The sequence below is a fragment of the Apiospora aurea genome, assembly GCF_038362705.1.
Source record: "Apiospora aurea strain CBS 24483 chromosome Unknown utg000006l_segment0_segment0, whole genome shotgun sequence".
In the NCBI taxonomy this organism is placed as follows: Eukaryota; Fungi; Ascomycota; class Sordariomycetes; order Amphisphaeriales; family Apiosporaceae; genus Apiospora; species Apiospora aurea.
The window spans coordinates 5280830-5298153 of NW_027117393.1; the positions used below are offsets into that span (position 1 = coordinate 5280830).

Here is a 17324-nt window from a genome sequence, read left to right on the forward strand (position 1 = left end):
GTAGTTCCAAAGGTGCCTAGTTAGTCCCAATATTTGCAATGCCATGCACGCATTCCCTAAATGAAAGACTCTTCTGCTGATTTCACCGTAACTCCTCAAACCGTCTCCTAGCCTCCTCGTCCCCGCCACTCAGAAACCCCACCGTCCACCGCCACAGCTCCTCCTGCTTCTCAACATCGTAGCTGTCCCTACTAGACCGGATCTCCCTCCGCCCCTCAAAGTACTTCCCCGTAACCCCCCTAACCTCCTCCTCCTCCCCCACCGCCAACCGCGCCAGCGCCGCCCCCGACTCCGCCGGGCGATGGATATTTCCCGTCCGCGCGAGCACGCGCAGGACCGGGATCGCGCGCGGCATCACCTGGGAAAACAGAAACCGCGCCGCCGCGCCCGCCTCCCGCCCCAGCCCCGTCCCGGGCATCAAGCCCGGGTCCAGGGCCGCCACGGTGATGCCCCGCTGGGGGCACCGCTCGGACAGCCGCCGCGCCAGGGCGTACGTCCACAGCACGTTGCACAGCTTGCTGGTGGCGTAGCGCTGGCGGCCGCTGTGCGACGCGGCGAGCTCGGGGGTCGGGTGCGCCAGGGCTTCGGCGCTGGCGTAGATGGGGGGCGGCATGCCGGACCATTGCTCCGGGTCGTCTGCGGGACTCGGATGATCAGCATCAGCGGACTCGGTTTTATGTGTGCTGGCGCGGTAACTGCTTACGGGTTCCACTGGACGTTACCACAACCCGAGCATTATCCGCCAGATGCGGGACCAGCAGATGAAACAGCAGCGCATGCCCGACGTGATTGATGCCGAAAGTCGCCTCGAGGCCGTCGACGGTAGTCTTCACCTCGCCGGGAAACTGCAGCCCCGCGTTGAGCACGAGGGCCCGCAGGGGCGCGTGCTGCGCCGCCGCGAACTCCCGGGCGTAGGCGCGCACCCCGGCCAGGTCGCCCAGGTCGAGCGGCGCGTAGACGACGTTGGACTGGCCCAGCGCCTGGTTGATGGAGGCGGCCGCCTGCTCCTTGTCCGAGCGCGACGAGAGGATGACTTGGCTGGCCGGACAGGCGCGCGCGATGTCGAGCGCGGCGTGGTAGCCCAGACCCGAGGTTCCTCCGGTGATGAGGATGGTACTTTTGTAGGCCATTGCAGGGGAGAGAGCAGTTGATCCGAGGGCAGACTTGAATGGCGGGTTGGAAAGGTACGTAATCGGGGTCCCGGATTTTTACGTGTGGATTGTTCGTATCATAATAAACTCTACACTTTCACACACGGGCGACGGGTGTCTTATATAACATCTGCTGGCAACGCTTTAACACGCCGACTCAGTCCCAGACGAGCCTTTCTGTGCCGCAGGCAACGAAACGAAGGACTTCGGCATATTGTGGATTGTGCGGATATGCTAGTATTCGGAGTTAAATGATCAAAGATTCTCCGAGTCGAACTCCCACCTTTCGCCTAAGGTCAGGAAGGATGCGAGTCTGCGCCCCGCGACCGCTTACTTGGGTGTTGAAAGGTTTGCCCGTATCCGACTCGGCAAGATGTGGACACCGGCCGCTCGGCAACCCGCGGAACCCGTTCAGGGGGTCCTTAGCAAAGCGGACAATGAGATCTCGGTCAACGACAGCAACAACGGCACACCCGTCAGTATTACGTGCGTATTGCACAAAATGTCTTCCTGATCGATATTGAATTCTTTTAGCCATCTCAGAAACCCAAACCCAAACATGCCCCCCAAGTATTTCCTTCCGTTCATTGGACTCGACATCTCTTTCCTCCCCGTTGCCCGTCCAAGATGGTCCTCGGTCATCAAAGTGGTTCGTCCTCGTTGGCATCCAAATCAATAGGATCCTCCCGCGAAGACGCTGGAAAGTTCCAAGGCTCTCCGAGCGGCGGCGCCCGCTGGTTCGCATCCACGCACATGAACGCCGGCCGGCTCTCCGAGACGAAAATGACTTCGCCGCCGCCCGTCCCATCAATCTGCATAGCACCATCGTCGTCTTCATCATCTTCCCACTCGATCACACGCAAGGGAGCGGGCTGTGGTTTTCGAATTCGCCGACCTTCAAACACAACTTCCTCGTCGTCCACGCCATCACCGTTCCCGCCCGGGTGCCATCGGCCAACCCCTGACCCACAACCTGCTCCCCCCTCCTCATCCGAAACCTCCCCTCCCTCCCCAAACCGCCTCTCCTGCCCATCTTCCGCGTTCGGCACCACCGCCCCCGCGTCCGCCCGCTCCAGCCAGCGCCGCAGGTGCCGGTACAGCGTCCGCGTGAAGCGCGCGGGGAACGCGTTGCCGATCTGCCGCTGGTAGTGGCGCCCCCGGAACGCGTACCCCCGGGGGAAACCGTTGAGCGTCGCGTACTCGCGCCGCGTGAAGTCGCGCTCGCCGCTCCAGTGGTGGTTGCCGTACCCGCCGTTGCACGTGATGGCCCTTAATAATAGGCCGGCGTCCGGGTCCCAGGGGACGTCGTCGCGCAACTTCTGGACGCGGTGCAGAGGGTCCCCGTTCCCGTTCCCGTTCCCGTTGCTGGCCAGAACGCTATCGTTGGTACCGTCGACGCTGAAATCGGGCGGCGGCAGGCCCCGAAGGGATTGGTAGACGGTGCGGTACGGTTTCATCCCGGAACCCGGCTCCGGGTCCTGCGTGTGCGTGGGCGGCGGGTAATCCGGCAGCCGCTCCCCAGGGCACGCCCCGAGCATCACAAGGCGCTTCCGCGGCGACGGCAGCCCCCAGTTCTCGAGGCGGAGGACGCGCCAGCGGACCGAGTATCCGTGCCGCGTAAAACCAAGTAGCAAGGCGTTGAAGTAGTACTCGAAGCGCGGATCCAGTATCCCAAACGTCTGCTCGAGCGTGAAGAGGCGCGGGCGGAACTTGTGGAGCAGCCGGTGGCACGACAGCAGCGCCGCAATGTTCTGCTCGTCGTGCTTGCCCGCGACCGTGTGCGCGGGGGACCAGAACTGGCAGGGCGGCGAGAGATGCAGCACGTCGACGCGCAGCTCGGGGCCGCCGTCGGGGGCTTCGGCCAGGAGCGCGAAGACGTCCTTGCCGTGCAGCTCCGTCTCGGGGAAGTTGTGGCGGTACGTCTCGAGCGCGTCCTTCCAGTGGTCGCACGCGATCCGGATGTGGAAGCCGGCGCACCTGGCGCCGTAGGAGGCGCCGCCGGCGCCCGAGAACATGTCGCCGAAGGTGTAGCGTTGGCCGACCGGCTTCACCGATGGGATCCAGTGTGAAGGGGTGGGTTGCGTAGCCCCCAAGCTATCCTCGTCGTCTAGCGCCATGGTTTCACGGACTGCAAGGTCCACGCCCTCCATCATGTCGTACGAGCCACCCTCAACTTTGCCGCCGCGCCACTGGTTCATCAAGACCGAGTCCTTTACTTGGAACCTTGATTTCATCCGGTCATCGGAGTCGATATGAGCCAACACAAACTCGATGGGGACCGCTTTGGCCTTCAGCCGAGACGCGGCGTCCTTGTACACGAGGCGGTACTTCCAGCGACATGTCAGGGGAGCATAGCGTTCGACGTCCGCCGCGGAATTGTATGTACCATCGAATCGGTGGGATGGGAATATCGCATTGGTGAAGTGGAAATGGCGTGTGCCCATGGCGTGGCGGAGAGCAATGTCGATGGCGGCCTGGACATGATCGGGCCGGTCATCGTCCGCGTCGACCTGCAGGATGAGGCAGACCTCGTTTCGGTGCCGGGGCAGTTTCCCGCGTAGGCACCGAGTGCGCGTGAATGGCAGACCCCGGAGAATCAGGCCTTCGTCACTACCGTCGTCGGTGGTGGGTCGATGCACTTCCTGGACGAGCAGAAACGAGGTATCCCAGAGGTCGGGCAAGGCAGCCTCGAGCTCGACAAAGTGGCCTCGCTTCACGATGGAGTCTCTGTCATCCACCAGCAGCCGCGGCTCGATGGGCTCGTTCCGGCGACTCAACAACACCTTCGCTCCTCTCTTGTTGGACGGTGTTCGTCTCGGAGGTTTGGCAGCTGGCTCGTCCCCGGTCAAATCAATCACCTCGGCCAGTGCGTTCCAAAGGTCCGAGGGGTCGTCTAGATCGTCGCCGATCTCTTCCGCTTTAACCGCTGCTGACGAACTTCCATCTTCTGATACTCGCCTAGCATATTCCCGTCGGTAGTGGGATAGAGTGGGGTAGAGAATCCTTTGCTCTATGTCGAACTGCTCGGAGTTGAGGGGGGAGGAGTCATCGCTGGGCTCAGCTGGGTACTCCATAGTCTCACAGTTCTCTGGATCGTGTTTCTTTTGCCGTATGCCTTCTCGGGGAGAAACTGTGAAACTCCAGTAGTACAAACACAGTTCTGTGTTTTTGGGTCTATAAATGTTCTCGATTGCTGATGGCGACGTAGCTGGTGATACTCATAGAATGACGGTGATTAGCTTACATTGGGATAACCAGTGGCGGAGTTGGTACATCATTGGAATCCAGGAGAGAGCACAGTACTATATATGTGAGGTATGACAAGGGAAAGCCACGCTTCACCTTTCATAAGCTCAACGGCTATTTAGGAGGCCCTGTGGGTGCATTCGTTTGCCGGTTCAATATGTACCCTGTGCGGATTAAGTTGTTGCCAAAACAGCGATATCTCCATTGTCCACTTCACACGTCTAGCTGTTGAATGGTCCTGCATTGGAAATCAAAGGGAAGCAACCTGCAGGCTTACGAAAAGGTGCACCGTGCTGCACAGGAGCAAACCAGAAATTGCCAAAGAATCAGTGTCACATTGATTGAAGCTTATAGATAGTCCACCCGTCGTCCAGGTTGCTGCATTGGTGAAAATGTCCCTCAAAGCCCATCCTAAGTATGTCCCCCAATGTTTCAACAAATGCATGCAACTCCAAATAGAGCATTGCAGTGTCATCTCATTGTGCGGTAGACAGTGGCCACACCATGCAAAAGCATCCGTCATCTGATGAATGCTGGTCCCATACCCGATCCCTTGTTGGTCGTCTTCAAGAGTTTGGTGTCTTGTAAAGTCTCCAGCAAATTTCGGGATGTGATCCGAAATCGCTTCGCTCAGACTGGCACTCGTCCTTACCAATCGTGAGGCCCATCTTGAGCGCGTCCGAGTAAGAGCCAATGGCCGAATGAAGCCAGAAGTAGATATCTCTGTTGCCGACGCTGTAGTTGCCGCACGTCAGTAATATGCCTCAGTCAGGGGTTCGAGTAATGGACAACATACTAGAAATCGAGCTCCGGATGGCCGTCGGTTCGTGCTACCGCGACGGAGCAGGTGTCGAAGGTGGCGAGAAGACCGCAGTAGCCGGGCGTGCAGCTGGCGTAGCCCGAGACGGTCCAGTACCCTGGCATCTTGTAGTACTTGCCGGCGAGACTGTAGCAGTCGGCCTTGAAGATGGACTTGTCACCAGGCGAGACGTGCTCAACCTGGTTGGTCACGCATTGCCTGTGCCAGGTCTCGTCGTCTTGCCAGAAGACCTTGGTGCCGGAGCTCGGAGCGTTGACATGGGGCAGAGCGCTGTAGGGTGCGTCGAGCGAGGTGAAGTTGCCATGCGTGAAGTTGCCATGCGTGATGAGCCGGGCTGTGGCAAGCCAGGCAGTGGTCAGGATCGCGACAAAGAAGGTAACGTACTTCATGACGGCGGCGAGGGAGACTTTAGAGAAAAAGGTGTGATGGGGTCCGGACGGGAATGAGTCTGGATTGTCTCGCTGAAAGGCGGATTTGCAGTCTGATGATGGAGTGGTCAGATGGGAATGGCCTGGGTTGTTGTGTGGGAGAAGAGGCATGGTTCTGGCCATGGTTGCGAGATTCGGAAGAGGGCGAGTGAGTCCCGGGGCCTGCCAGTGATCTGGAATACGGGAGGGGAAGGCACGTCTGATATACGCAACGATAGCGTCCCGTCCCTTTCCCTGCAGGAACGAGCATTGCTTGGCAGGCGGGCACTTCGATGGTGGTGCGGCCAGGACCGGAGGAAGGCGCTGTCCCATTCTTGAATTTTTAGCATTGACATATGCATACATGCCCAAAAGTCCCACACGTTGGGCACTAGAACAGGTAGATCGACGCTTTGATTCGAGGTAAATGGCAGGGGCGGAAGATGGAATCGTACTACGCTACGAAAACCTTGACCCGACTTCCGGGGTATCACCCACAGACACGTGGGCTGCTGGCGATCGTATCTTGTATTCGCTTTGGTCAGAAGTAAACTACATGCAGGTACACTTAGGCACCTGGGGCATGAACGGCTGCACGGGCCACGAGGATGTTCTCGGCTCCTTCCACTTGTAAAAACACGAAAAGAAAAGGCGACTTCAATCCTCCAGCTCAATCATCTCCGTGCCATAATCGTCGAATAGCACATATCTGGAAGAAAGAACAACATTAGCCACCGGACATCAATCCTCATGACACTCTTCGTACGGATGTCAAGCTTGGTCGACTTACTGTGGCTTTCTGTCATCGCTATCCGGCCCAGCGTCCAGATGGACCTTGAAGCTGCAGTCGCGCCGGCACTCGTACTTGGGATAGGGGCAGGTATGAGGGAAGTAACAGGAGAAATCGCGGCAGTCGCTGCCGTTGAAGCAACTGAAACGCGTGCAAGCCAGCCACCGGAGGACCACGAGTTCATCGCTGTCCAGCTTCTCGTCGTGAATGAGGGTGCAGTTGACTCGCTTGCAGCGCCCGCCAAGGTAGTGGTCGTTGCAGAAGCCTTTGCGGCCCCCTCTCTTCCTCTCCAAGCTAACTTGGTGCGGCGCGTAGCGGCTGCCTGGGTGCTGCAAAACTTTGTCGATGCGGACGCGGTTGCGGTTGTAGTAGACCCGATTCCGCCCTCCATCCTGGAGCATTTCGCGAACAATTGGAGCCAGTTGCATGGGGCTCGCCTTATCTACCGGGCCTGGATGACTATTCTTTCTCACGAGCGCAGTGTCGGTGCTGGTTGTGTGTTGGTCCATCTGTTCCTCGGACTGTCTTCTCGGCCTGAATGTACCCGCGCTCGGCAGCATCTCGGTACGGAAGACGCCCGGGAACGACTTGATGGGCAGCCCGAACCGTTTGAACTCGGAGCGGGCCGGGTACGACTCGACGAGAGTGATGCGGTTACCCTGATCGCCCTTGAGCTCTTTCAAGTCATTCAGGTAGCCGGCGTCGTGGGTCACACCGGCCAGGAAGATTCTCCTGCACTGTCTGTTTTGATAGTAGTGGTTAAGAATAACTAGAGCATGTGTCAGTCAGGCTGTCCGTCCAGTTCCCACAGTGCCACGTTATGTACTTGCATCTAATCTTGGAGTCTGCGGCTTCCTTGCTCCGCCCGACGTCGACGAAGTCAAAGTAGTCGCACTCAAAGTTGAATAAGGAAGGAAAGTCAACCATGTCGTTATAATTGATAATCATATTGGCGGCGATCGTTTTGGCCAGCCCGTGTAAATTGGCGTAGATGCGGACCACGATAGGGATAGTAATAGGCAGCGAGGGCATCTCGAGGAGCTGTGCCCGCACTGCCACTTTGAGCTTGTCGGCTGCCAGCGCAGGATTCTTGAGCAGTTCGTCCGTGAAGATGGCGCCGTCACCGTCGACCACGACGGCCACGAAGGGGTCGTCGATATAATCATCATCCATAAGACGGGCCTGTCACGGATAACGGTACAGGTCAGTAAGCCGGTAGCTGAGGGTAGCGCATTGGGGGACATACAAGTTCCGTGTTCTCCTGCCGGAGTTCGACAGCTTCGTTTTCCAGAGCGTGTACTCGCTCCAGCTGGACCCTTGGCCTCAGTTTGGAACTGGGATAGTTTAAAATCGTCCTTGTTGGGCTTTTCGTTAAGTGTTTTAATGCTGTCCTCTAAGCGGCGGATCTTGACGGCACAGTCGTCTAGGTGTTGGATCAAAGACTACGACGACACAAGATTAACTCATTGCATGCATGGCATGAGGCGCAGACCATCATCAATGCGATGATGCCTGCCTTTCTTCAAGATACCGACGACGAGAAGCTTTGACATACGAAGATAAATTTATTGCGAGACTCGTCCATGTTAAGATAGTTGTTATATTCGGCTTGAACTGCCAATGGATCATAGCCAGAGGCGATGTCCATGGACATTTCGACGTCTGCCATGTTGGCGATAGGTATAAGATTGAATAAATGTTGTTTGTTTTGTTTTGTTTTGTTTAATGGGGCGACATGGGAGATTTGTGTAAATCCTGATTGCTCTCAGGGGAGGTTTGGAGTATGTCTTGTGTCGCTTGTATGGAGCTCTGCTGTATGCAGAGTGGTGTGTGAGCAAGAGGAGAAAAGTGTCTCCAGACAGATAGAAAAGAGGGATGCTAGACAGACCTGAGAGGACGGGGAAAACGCAAGATATTTATACACATTCCACCCCCTGTAATAAATGTCTTGAACTTGTATTAGCAGCTAAAATCGTACGTGAAATTGTATATACATGCATGCTAGTGCCGGCTGAACGCCAATGGGGTCTCTGTCCGTCATCCCGGCAACTCATGTCTTATTATGAGGCCGAGGGCGATGTGACTCGAAAACAAGATTCAACATCCTTGGCGGCACATGATTCGGGAAATGCGAAGCGGTGAACGAGGAAGCAAGGGACGCCATGTGAGACTTGTCGACTTCGTTGCTGAATTGGACTGGCATGAAGATGTTGCCCAGTCGCGATGGGAATTTACGTTTACAGGGTCTTGAGCACCAGGCCTATCTGAGCTCGACTCAACAGGGATACGCGCAGTGCCACTGTCCAAGTATCTCAGTCTGGTAACAAACCGGGGTTGCTATAAAACAGCAGATTGTGACGCCACGCGGCTTATCAATTGGCATCCAATCCAAGCACTAAAAGTTCCAGCCGCAGCAGTCGAAAAAGAGCTACCCCGCTACCCCACCATCCACTGTCCCTTCAACTCAACACCAATTGCCAATTTTGCCCAGCGCATCATCACCACCGCCAACGCCGCAGTTTACCAACTCACCAGTTTCCTTCCCGACCCTTGGATAATTCCGTCTTGGACCCCTCTCACCTTTCACTGTCATCCCCGCCGTCGCCGCCTCAACCCGACGACCACTTCCTTCCACTTCGCAATGCCGACCCTCCAAACCCACTCCGAGGCGCCGCACAGCGACCCCTTCACCTTCACCACCGACCTGCCCCTGGACCACGACGACGGCCCCGAAGCCACTCCGACCACATCCGAAAAATCCGCCTACCTCGCCCGCCTCCGCGCCGCCGTCGCCGACCACCAGTCCCGCGTCAACGCGGCCCTGACCGCGCGCATGGAGGCCGACAAGATCCGGGACCCCAGCTCCGCGCCCGCGGCCACGACGGAGCCCACGTCGAGCAAGAACAAGAAGCGCAAGAAGAACAACGGAAACGGCAGCGGCGCCAATACGCCCCAGCAGAAGAAGAACGGGGCCATCGTCGCGGACGAGGACGCGGAGGAGCAGAATTACGGGGAGGAGGTCGTGGAAGAGGACGACGAGGTTTGAGGACCTGGAGTGTCGGGCGAAAGAAGCGAAAGACCCCCGAGGCTTACCATACCTACCCATCTCAGGACGGAAGCCGGCAGAAGAAGAAGAGGAAGGAAAGGAAATCGGCACATTGACATCGGGAAGGGAAGAAGAATTGTATGTGCGATTCGCGCGCAGCAAGTGTTGCAGGCCATGGGATTTCGATACAAGAAGGACACGAGGTTGATTGGGTACTGTTGGTGCGACATGGCTTCTGGCGTCCTTCTCGCGAACCCGTGGCCATTCCGCATCCCGGCTCAAAGTATGACAGCACGCCAGCCGCCGCGGCGCCTCCAGGGAATGCCGACTTGCTTGACTCTCATCCTCCTGGCCACCCCCCTCATTCTTCTCGCTGTACACCATATGACAGAGAACTGGCAGCAAAACGATCCTCACTATGGTCAACCCTCTCCCCGTCCAGTCCAATCCCCAAGGCCGGGCGTCACTACACGGGAATTCATACCACCGCCAAAGAGGCGACGCCGACGATAAATCCGCATAACTGGGCGGGGGCGTGCGACCAAAGTGCCGTTGACCAAGTTAGAGGCACAGGCCCTCCACTGCATCACTGCACGCCGTGTAGGCTCTGATTGGGGAGGGCATCGTCAAGCTATACGCAAGCCATCCAAAATCTTGCGGGAGTCTTGCCATCACTACTCAGTTCTGCTTTCAATAAGTGGGCAGCATAGAAGGCGAACCATGTTTCTCATAAAAGACGCCGCCGGTACTTAGAGTGTTCCTCTACAACTAGAATAGAAGACCTGTTATCTACAGCTACCCCCCCCATGCCCAGTCTGTCCCACCTCACGAAAAGAGCACATGCGCCATAGTAGAACATATACAAAGTGGCTCATACACGGAAACAAAACCATAACGTTGCATTCTCTATACGGGTATTTCCAAATTCCACACCACCACCAGAAGCTGGCTTCACATCCCCAAACCTGCCATCATCATCGTCCAACCAACCCTGTCCCCGAGCCAATCGTCGCTGCCAATATCTACATCAAAGAGAAAGAAGCCGCTTTCTCTTCCGTTCCCGTACCCCTTCAAAAAACCGCCAAAAGAGACTTTCGTGAACTCATCCCGCATTCATGCATATAAAACCCCCCACTGATGCTGGTCCGACTCTCACCTACGCGCGCCTTGCTTGCTATTCCATTGTCATCGTCGTTCCCATTTCGCGAATGACAAGTGTGGCCTAATCTCAATGCTGACATGTATGTACATACCAAAATGCAAAATGCAAATGCCGTCGCCTCTTCGTGCTTCAACGGCGGCCTGACGGGCAATAGTCATACAGCGGTATTCGGTGCTCAAGAACTCCTCCCCCAAGACCCCGCCACCTGCCCCTTCCCCCTCAAACTCCCTGTAGCCCCAACGCCGCCCGTCCGACCCAGGCAGCCGTAGTGCACGACGCCATTGTCGGGCAGGACGGCCACGACGCTGTTCCCGAGCCGCTTGTGGCAGACGCCGCAGACACGCTCCTCGCCGACCACGACGCGGCGGTTGCGACCGCCGCCACCACTACCGCTATGGGCGGCAGCAGCACCAGCAGCTCCAGGGATACCGTCGCCGAGCAGGAGCATGGCTTGCGTGTCGACCAGCATCGTCTTGCGCAGGCCCTCCATGATGCGCGACTCGGCCAGGCGCGAGTTGGCCGCCCGGATTCGGCCACTAAAGTACGACGAAAGTCGGTTGGCGGGCAGGTCGTCAGGGATGAGGGACAGCGTGGACGCGGCGGGAAGGCGCGAGCCGTGCTTTGAGAGCAGATCCAGCGCCGGCTCGAGATTCGGCTTATGTGGCGGGGCCGGGGTGAGGTAGAGGCTGAGTAGGGTGTGGTAGATGGACGGCGCGCCGTCTGGATCGTCCTTGTACTGATCTTGGGGTTGAGTCTGCAGGCTTGCAGAGAATGTTGTGGGGTTGGCAGACAGTGGGCGTGAGTCTTTGTGGGACGTGGGCGAGGAGGGCCTGCTGGGCTCGCTTTGGAGTTTGTGTATACGGTTGCAGTACCTATAGCGATGCACCTTTGTCAGTTACCGATCAATAGTCGTTCCTGGATTTGATCCAACTCACTCTTCAGCCTTGGCGTAGTCTTGCATTCTGAAGACGTATATATCCAGGGCTTGCTTGTGGGAGCCCATATTCGACAAGATCACGGCCTGCGCCTCGTAAAAAGCCGAATCTACCACATGGGTTAGCATTTTGCTTCGAAAAGTTGAACCGGCCTACTCTCGGGGAGCAATGGGAACGTACCATCTCGGGGAATAATGCTGTAAGCCCGACTAAGACTGTACTGCCGACTCTCCCGCAGGAATTTGATCAGACGTTCCATCATCGGCGCCTTCTCACCCTCGTTTCCACCGTTGACGTCCCCTCCACCAGCCTTCAATACTTCGATAAAAAGCTCGGCCAGCCTGTTGTGGAAGTCCGGCGTGGCGTCTCCCAGCTCGCCAATTACGTGTTCGAGATACCTGATTTCGAGCAGCTCGTCGATGTCGCCCAAGTACTTCACTACCCGCTCTCTTGGCAGCGTCTCCGCGTTCTCCGAATCGGCCAAGAAAATATCCATGCCCAAATCGGGGTCACGTTTGAGAACCCATTCGGCGAACTCCAGGATCAAGTCGATCAGATCCGGCGGCAGAGCCTGGAGGTACATAATAGTCCGTTGGGGCCCGCGTAGCTGATGCGGAATCTCCGATGCATTGATGGGGATTGCCAGGGGATCGTCCGCCTGAGCAACATCAACATGTACGTCAGCAGGCTTTTCGCCGTGGCCATTGGGCTCGTCGGATGCTGTCCCGAAACGGCGCAGCAGCGTCAATGCTTCGCGATGAAGTTTCTTGCCGTTGAAGAACTCCACCAGGTCGTTATAGCGATGGCTTTCGAGAAGCTTCTCGTTCACGACCTTCGGATCACAAAAGTTGGCAATGCGGAAGAGAGATGAAGCCAAGGACGGCGTGCTGTACATATAAGCTCGGAAAAGCGCGGTATCAACGGTGACAAAGGTGCTTCGTAACGTCTCCGCCAAATGTTGGTCAGATTCGGGATCTGCTGAGCCTGCAAGTAAAGTAGTAAATGGATCCTCAGTTGAGCCTTGGGAAGGTTCTGTCGAGGACGAGGCCTGACGCTTTAGCTTCCCGGTGACGGGGTCGATATATCGCTGGAGGCGAGCACGTGTGCCGGCAAGATATGACCTCAGTTCTCCCACGGCCGATTTTAGGTCGTCGCCAGACAGGGGCCCTTCATCCTTGGCGTTGGCGATCGAAGCAACATCCGACCCTTTGATACTGGAAGCATCGTCATCCTTCAAGGTTGCGGCTGGGCCCTTCTTCGTCGACATGATGGAAGCAGCATCCGAGTCGCTCTTCTTGTGTCCGCCGCCGAGGGGCCAATACTTGGAGAAGGTGGCCGCGGCCGCTTTGGATGGGGACGCAGCATCAATGGGTTCATCCTTGCCCTCGTCTCCGTTTGTATTCTTTTCCTCCGAATGCCCGTCTTCCTCCTGCTGGTCGGGCTCCGATGCCGTCGCCACAGTCTCGTCGTCGGCCTGTGCTTCCCAGGACAAATCTCCCGCAATCATCCGCGGAAACAGCTTCAATACTCGCTCGGGAGGGGCTCGCACTTCATCCTCGTTGAAGAGATCCATACTGTCCCGGTACCGCTTGGCTCTGAACAGCACCTCGGCTTTCCGCATCTTGACCTCGCGCAGAGTCCCGGTCTTATCCTTGAGTAGCGCGTCTTCCAGCATCCCCAGGACACTGATGGCCTCGTCGAGCAAACCCTGCTGTATGAGATCCGAGACCTGGGAGTCGTAGTCGGTGGCGTCCATCTTCCAAACGCACCTGTCGCTGCTGATGTGAAAGCCTTTACCAGCATGGGCCAAGCTGTATGTCGGTGGCGGGAAGTGCAGCTGAGCCGCCCCGGGCAGATTGATGTTCTGCAGGAGGCTGAGGGTGTCGGGGTTTCGAACTTCGAGGGCGCCCTTGCTCGGTGGTTGCAGGGCCAGTATGTAGGGATAGCTGTAGCCAATACTGTCCGGTGCATTCTGCCATGGAATCTGACGCTTCTCTGTGGGCTTGCCGTCCGTGTCGATAAACAGAGTGTTGATATCCTTGGCCAGCAGCATGCCGCCATCAGCCAGCTTCGCCGCCAGCGGCTTGGGCATGTATCCGCCAAGTCCCATGTAGCCCATGCTGGCCGCTCCGAATCTACTGGCCTGCCCCGTAGCTGCAGTGGCGGCGGCGGCGATTTCGGTCGTGGTGGAAGTTTCGACGTCGACGAGGACAAAGCCAGCGTTCATACCGCAGACAATCTTGGTAGCCGTGGCCCAGGTCACGCTTCGAATCGCTTCGGGTAGGACTACCTCGGTGACGTCGTCGCCCAGCTCGCTCTCGTGCCAGCTCCATAGTAGCAGCCTCCTCTTGACGGCCACAGCGAGCCGGGAGATGATCTCGGGGATGCCCGTAGCGCCATCTTTGACAATATTACTGGTGACGGCGAAGCAGCTCGCATTCTTGGTGCGCTGGATGGTTTCGATGAGCTCGTAGGTTTGGAGGTCGTAGAGGGAGACGTGGTAGTTGGAGAGGGAGATGAGGGTGTTGGCTTCCTTGATGACGGCCAGCTGTTCGACGGCGCGCGTGGAGAACTTCTCGACTTCGCGCAGGAGGTCGGTGGGTTTTGAGGAGGGCGGGCCGGCTTTGGAGTTCGGGGGCGTCAAGTTGTCGGGGAGGCTGCTGGGCTGAGAGGAGGTGGTGCCGTTGTTCGCATTGCCGTTGTTGTTGTTATTGTTGTTGTTGGCGTTGCCATTGGAGAGGTTGTTGAGTCGGTAAACTCGTAGAGAGCCGGTGTTCAAGCCCACAAGCACGCGATCGCCTGAGACATTTCACAACTGATTAGCAGGTGGTCGCGGTGACCAAAGAAGAGAGGGGAGTGCATACCATTTGCGAGGATGGTCTCGATCTTGGACTTGTCGCGTGTCTTGAGCTCGATGATGGGGCGAGCGGTAAAGGCAGAAAGCATGGCGGCGGGCACTCTGCCTCCAGCAGGCTAGGGCTACGTGAAGATGCACATCAGGTGAAGAATCTGGGGGGGGTGAATGCATCGCTACCACATCGTCCTGCTCGTCTGCAATTAGGTATCGGATTGGCAGAGGTGGGTGTTGTGGTTTGTAGAGTAGAGGCCTATGTAGCCGTAGTCCTGATCGTCTTTCTTTTGGCTGTTTGGTCGTTCGGGCGCTGGAGCTGGAGCTGGGTGCATGGATTGCATGTCATTTGACCTAATCAGAAGCCGAGCTGCGGCGTGGGGAACGGACCCTTGCTGCTTGGGAAGTTGGGAATGATGATGGCATAAATGCCCCCCGACCTCCAACCTCCAACCTTGCATCGCGGTTTTTGATTGGTTCTACCCGTGGAAAATGGCAATAAAAGCCGAATGCGGGAAATGAAGCATTTCCAGCGTCGATTCGGGGGCGGGATTCGTGGTGCATGGATCTGTTTCGTTTTCCAGCATCATCTGGACGTGCTGTGTCACAAAGCGTGTCTCGACAAAAAATAGCTCCCGCAGCCTTATGAGCTGCATGTGCAATCAATCTTCCTACTGGGGAAGCACGGTTTTGGCATGGCAGATAAATTGTAGGTCATCAAAGTTCATTACGCTACTTAATCCATCTAAACGGAGATATTAGGTCACCACCATAACGCCGAGAACACCATTCTAATCCCAACCAGATTACTCCGTAACAGAAAATCTTAGCTTCCTTCATGTCTAGTATTCTCCGTCTAGTGACCTCCAGTTGTCGGGAGCTGCAAAGTGTTAGTCGAGCTTTTTCGTCGGGGCACTGCAAGAAGGTGGGGAGAACTTACTCCGAGGTAGACCTTGAACGAATCGTAGATCAACCACTGGAACGCCGTCAGGGTACCAATCATGACGATACGGACGGGCAGGCCGTTCCAGAGACCCGTGAACCCAATGTTCTTGTAGATCCTGCCGACGGCCGTCATGGCACCCTCGCCCGCCTTGCGGTCCGCGTTCAACTTGGATACCATGACGTCGGCCGGGTGGCTCACGACGGCGCACCCGATGCCGGCAATGTAGCCGCCCAGGAACGAGACGCCCGTCTGCTGCAGCGTGGTGTAGGCCTCCTTGGGCTTGCCGAGCTGCTTGTAGATCAACTCGACCGTCTTCTCGAAGCTGGCGAACTTGACCATGGTGTAGGGGATCTGGCGGCCCCAGAGCGGGTAGAGGCCCTTGTACAGGCCCGCGACCCCCTCCTTCTGCGTGACCTTGCTCCAGCCCTCGCCCAGGCCCTTGGCGTAGGGCGGGATGGTCGTCTGCATGCGCACCTTGATCGACTCCCACGGGCACAGCGCAATGTCGGCCAGGAACTCGGCCGTCGCGCTCGCGCCCAGGTACACGAGCGTCTTGGGCGCGTTCGGGAACAGCTTCTCGCCGTAGTAGTACTTGAACACCTCGTAGAAGCCGTACTTGCCCGCCCCCTGGAAGGAGTAGCCGACGTACGTGGGCGCCCAGCCGGTGAAGATGCCCCTCAGGCCCTCGGTGGCGTAGATTTTGCGGAAGGCCTGGGCATTGGACTTGTAGATGGAGGAATCGACTTGGCGGCGGCACTTGACGAGATCGAGAGGGGTCACCGAGGTATGTGTAGGACCGCAGGCTGTTGTTTAGGCGGGCAAGTCAGCAAACAAGGTTTCTTCGTCTCGCGACAGACAAATTCAATGCGGCGTACCAATAATACCGCCCAAGGTGCAGGCTGCGAAGTAAGTCGGCGAGTACAGCTCGATGGCCGACTTTGGCTTTTCCGTGGTCTTCGACATTTCGATTTGTGGTTTACTTTTTTTTTTTTTTTTTCAAGAGAGGAAATCTAGTGTGCGACGACGACCGGGGCAAAAAGGCAGCGACACGCGGAGGGGAGAGAGGGATGTAGTGTACAGCGTGGGAGCAACAGAGCAGGCCAGGCCGAGCCGAGAGGAGTCGAGAGAATGGAAATGGATTGTTTATATATGGAAACACGGCAATCTACCAAATCTGTGAACTGGTTTGGGCTCCGAAGCATCCGTCAGACTGATAGCATGCGGCCGTCCAAGATCCAGGCAAAATTCCAGGTCTAGGTCAGGCACAACGACGTAACCGCTCGCTCGCTGGTTCGCTCTCAGTCGCGAGACGACCAGGGCGGGCTGGGAGCTTGCGGGAGAGCTATGCTTTCGTGGGGCCGCATGATGAGGTCATAATTTCGTAGCTGTTATCACCGAAACCCGCCTGGGCTCAGACAAATAGAAGCCCTCACCAAGATCCGGTCGGTCCGTTACGGGAAGGATAGAACACCCTTTTTTTCGACTGGCCTTTCTCTTCTACATTAGAAACTCCATCGTCCCAATTCAACATCCTCGGCATTTTATCTCGCGATGCATGTCTTCGGGAGCCGATTGAACTAATGTTCGGCCGAGTCGGGATGCCATCATTCACCAGAGCCTCCAAAATACAGTCAGTGGGGTTGGCCAATGCCATTTGGCGGAACTAGATCCGCCCGGATATGCTAGCCAGCAGTGTTTGAAGGTTTGCCTGCTCTACAAGTACGATACAACATACACCACACCGGCCGTAGAGCAGTCCAGTCGCAATGGAAGTCTGGCTTGATCGATTCAGACGCAGATGCGGCCAAATCGATTGACGTCCTCCTGTCTGACAAGCCTAGCAAGCGCCGTGTGACCATCCCCAGAACCCATCTCTCTCGGCACTCCACAAGCCAAGCTGTCGTACTAATCCAATCTCGATTAAACAACCCGCTCCTGATTGGGATTACATAAAGAAAGATGATTGTCCAAGG

General features: G+C 56.9%; 7 protein-coding genes across 7 annotated transcripts; 1 reads left to right on the forward strand and 6 right to left on the reverse strand.

Annotated features, from left to right (window-relative positions):
- Window positions 1–82: 82 nt before the first annotated feature.
- Window positions 83–1130, reverse strand: PG986_010237 (dehydrogenase reductase protein; the record flags this gene model as incomplete). The annotated part of the gene is made up of 2 exons (XM_066846459.1): window positions 83–636; window positions 704–1130. The coding sequence occupies 2 exons, from the start codon at window positions 1128–1130 to the stop codon at window positions 83–85; spliced, it is 981 nt and encodes a 326-aa protein (XP_066698857.1).
- A 662-nt stretch (window positions 1131–1792) lies between these two features.
- Window positions 1793–4225, reverse strand: PG986_010238 (RIP defective; the record flags this gene model as incomplete). The annotated part of the gene is made up of 1 exon (XM_066846460.1): window positions 1793–4225. One exon carries the CDS (start codon window positions 4223–4225, stop codon window positions 1793–1795), a length of 2433 nt encoding a protein of 810 aa, XP_066698858.1.
- Window positions 4226–4963: 738 nt separating this feature from the next.
- Window positions 4964–5606, reverse strand: PG986_010239 (uncharacterized protein; the record flags this gene model as incomplete). The annotated part of the gene is made up of 2 exons (XM_066846461.1): window positions 4964–5132; window positions 5194–5606. The coding sequence occupies 2 exons, from the start codon at window positions 5604–5606 to the stop codon at window positions 4964–4966; spliced, it is 582 nt and encodes a 193-aa protein (XP_066698859.1).
- A 675-nt stretch (window positions 5607–6281) lies between these two features.
- Window positions 6282–7587, reverse strand: PG986_010240 (uncharacterized protein; the record flags this gene model as incomplete). Its single annotated transcript, XM_066846462.1, has 3 exons — window positions 6282–6333; window positions 6415–7155; window positions 7241–7587. 3 exons carry the CDS (start codon window positions 7585–7587, stop codon window positions 6282–6284), a joined length of 1140 nt encoding a protein of 379 aa, XP_066698860.1.
- A 1468-nt stretch (window positions 7588–9055) lies between these two features.
- On the forward strand, window positions 9056–9460 carry PG986_010241 (Gon7; the record flags this gene model as incomplete). Its single annotated transcript, XM_066846463.1, has 1 exon — window positions 9056–9460. One exon carries the CDS (start codon window positions 9056–9058, stop codon window positions 9458–9460), a length of 405 nt encoding a protein of 134 aa, XP_066698861.1.
- A 1337-nt stretch (window positions 9461–10797) lies between these two features.
- PG986_010242 (Vacuolar sorting protein 39 domain 1) lies at window positions 10798–14503 on the reverse strand (the record flags this gene model as incomplete). Its single annotated transcript, XM_066846464.1, has 4 exons — window positions 10798–11494; window positions 11558–11666; window positions 11738–14356; window positions 14422–14503. The coding sequence occupies 4 exons, from the start codon at window positions 14501–14503 to the stop codon at window positions 10798–10800; spliced, it is 3507 nt and encodes a 1168-aa protein (XP_066698862.1).
- Window positions 14504–15261: 758 nt separating this feature from the next.
- Window positions 15262–16314, reverse strand: PG986_010243 (uncharacterized protein; the record flags this gene model as incomplete). The annotated part of the gene is made up of 3 exons (XM_066846465.1): window positions 15262–15285; window positions 15346–16154; window positions 16227–16314. 3 exons carry the CDS (start codon window positions 16312–16314, stop codon window positions 15262–15264), a joined length of 921 nt encoding a protein of 306 aa, XP_066698863.1.
- Window positions 16315–17324: the final 1010 nt, after the last annotated feature.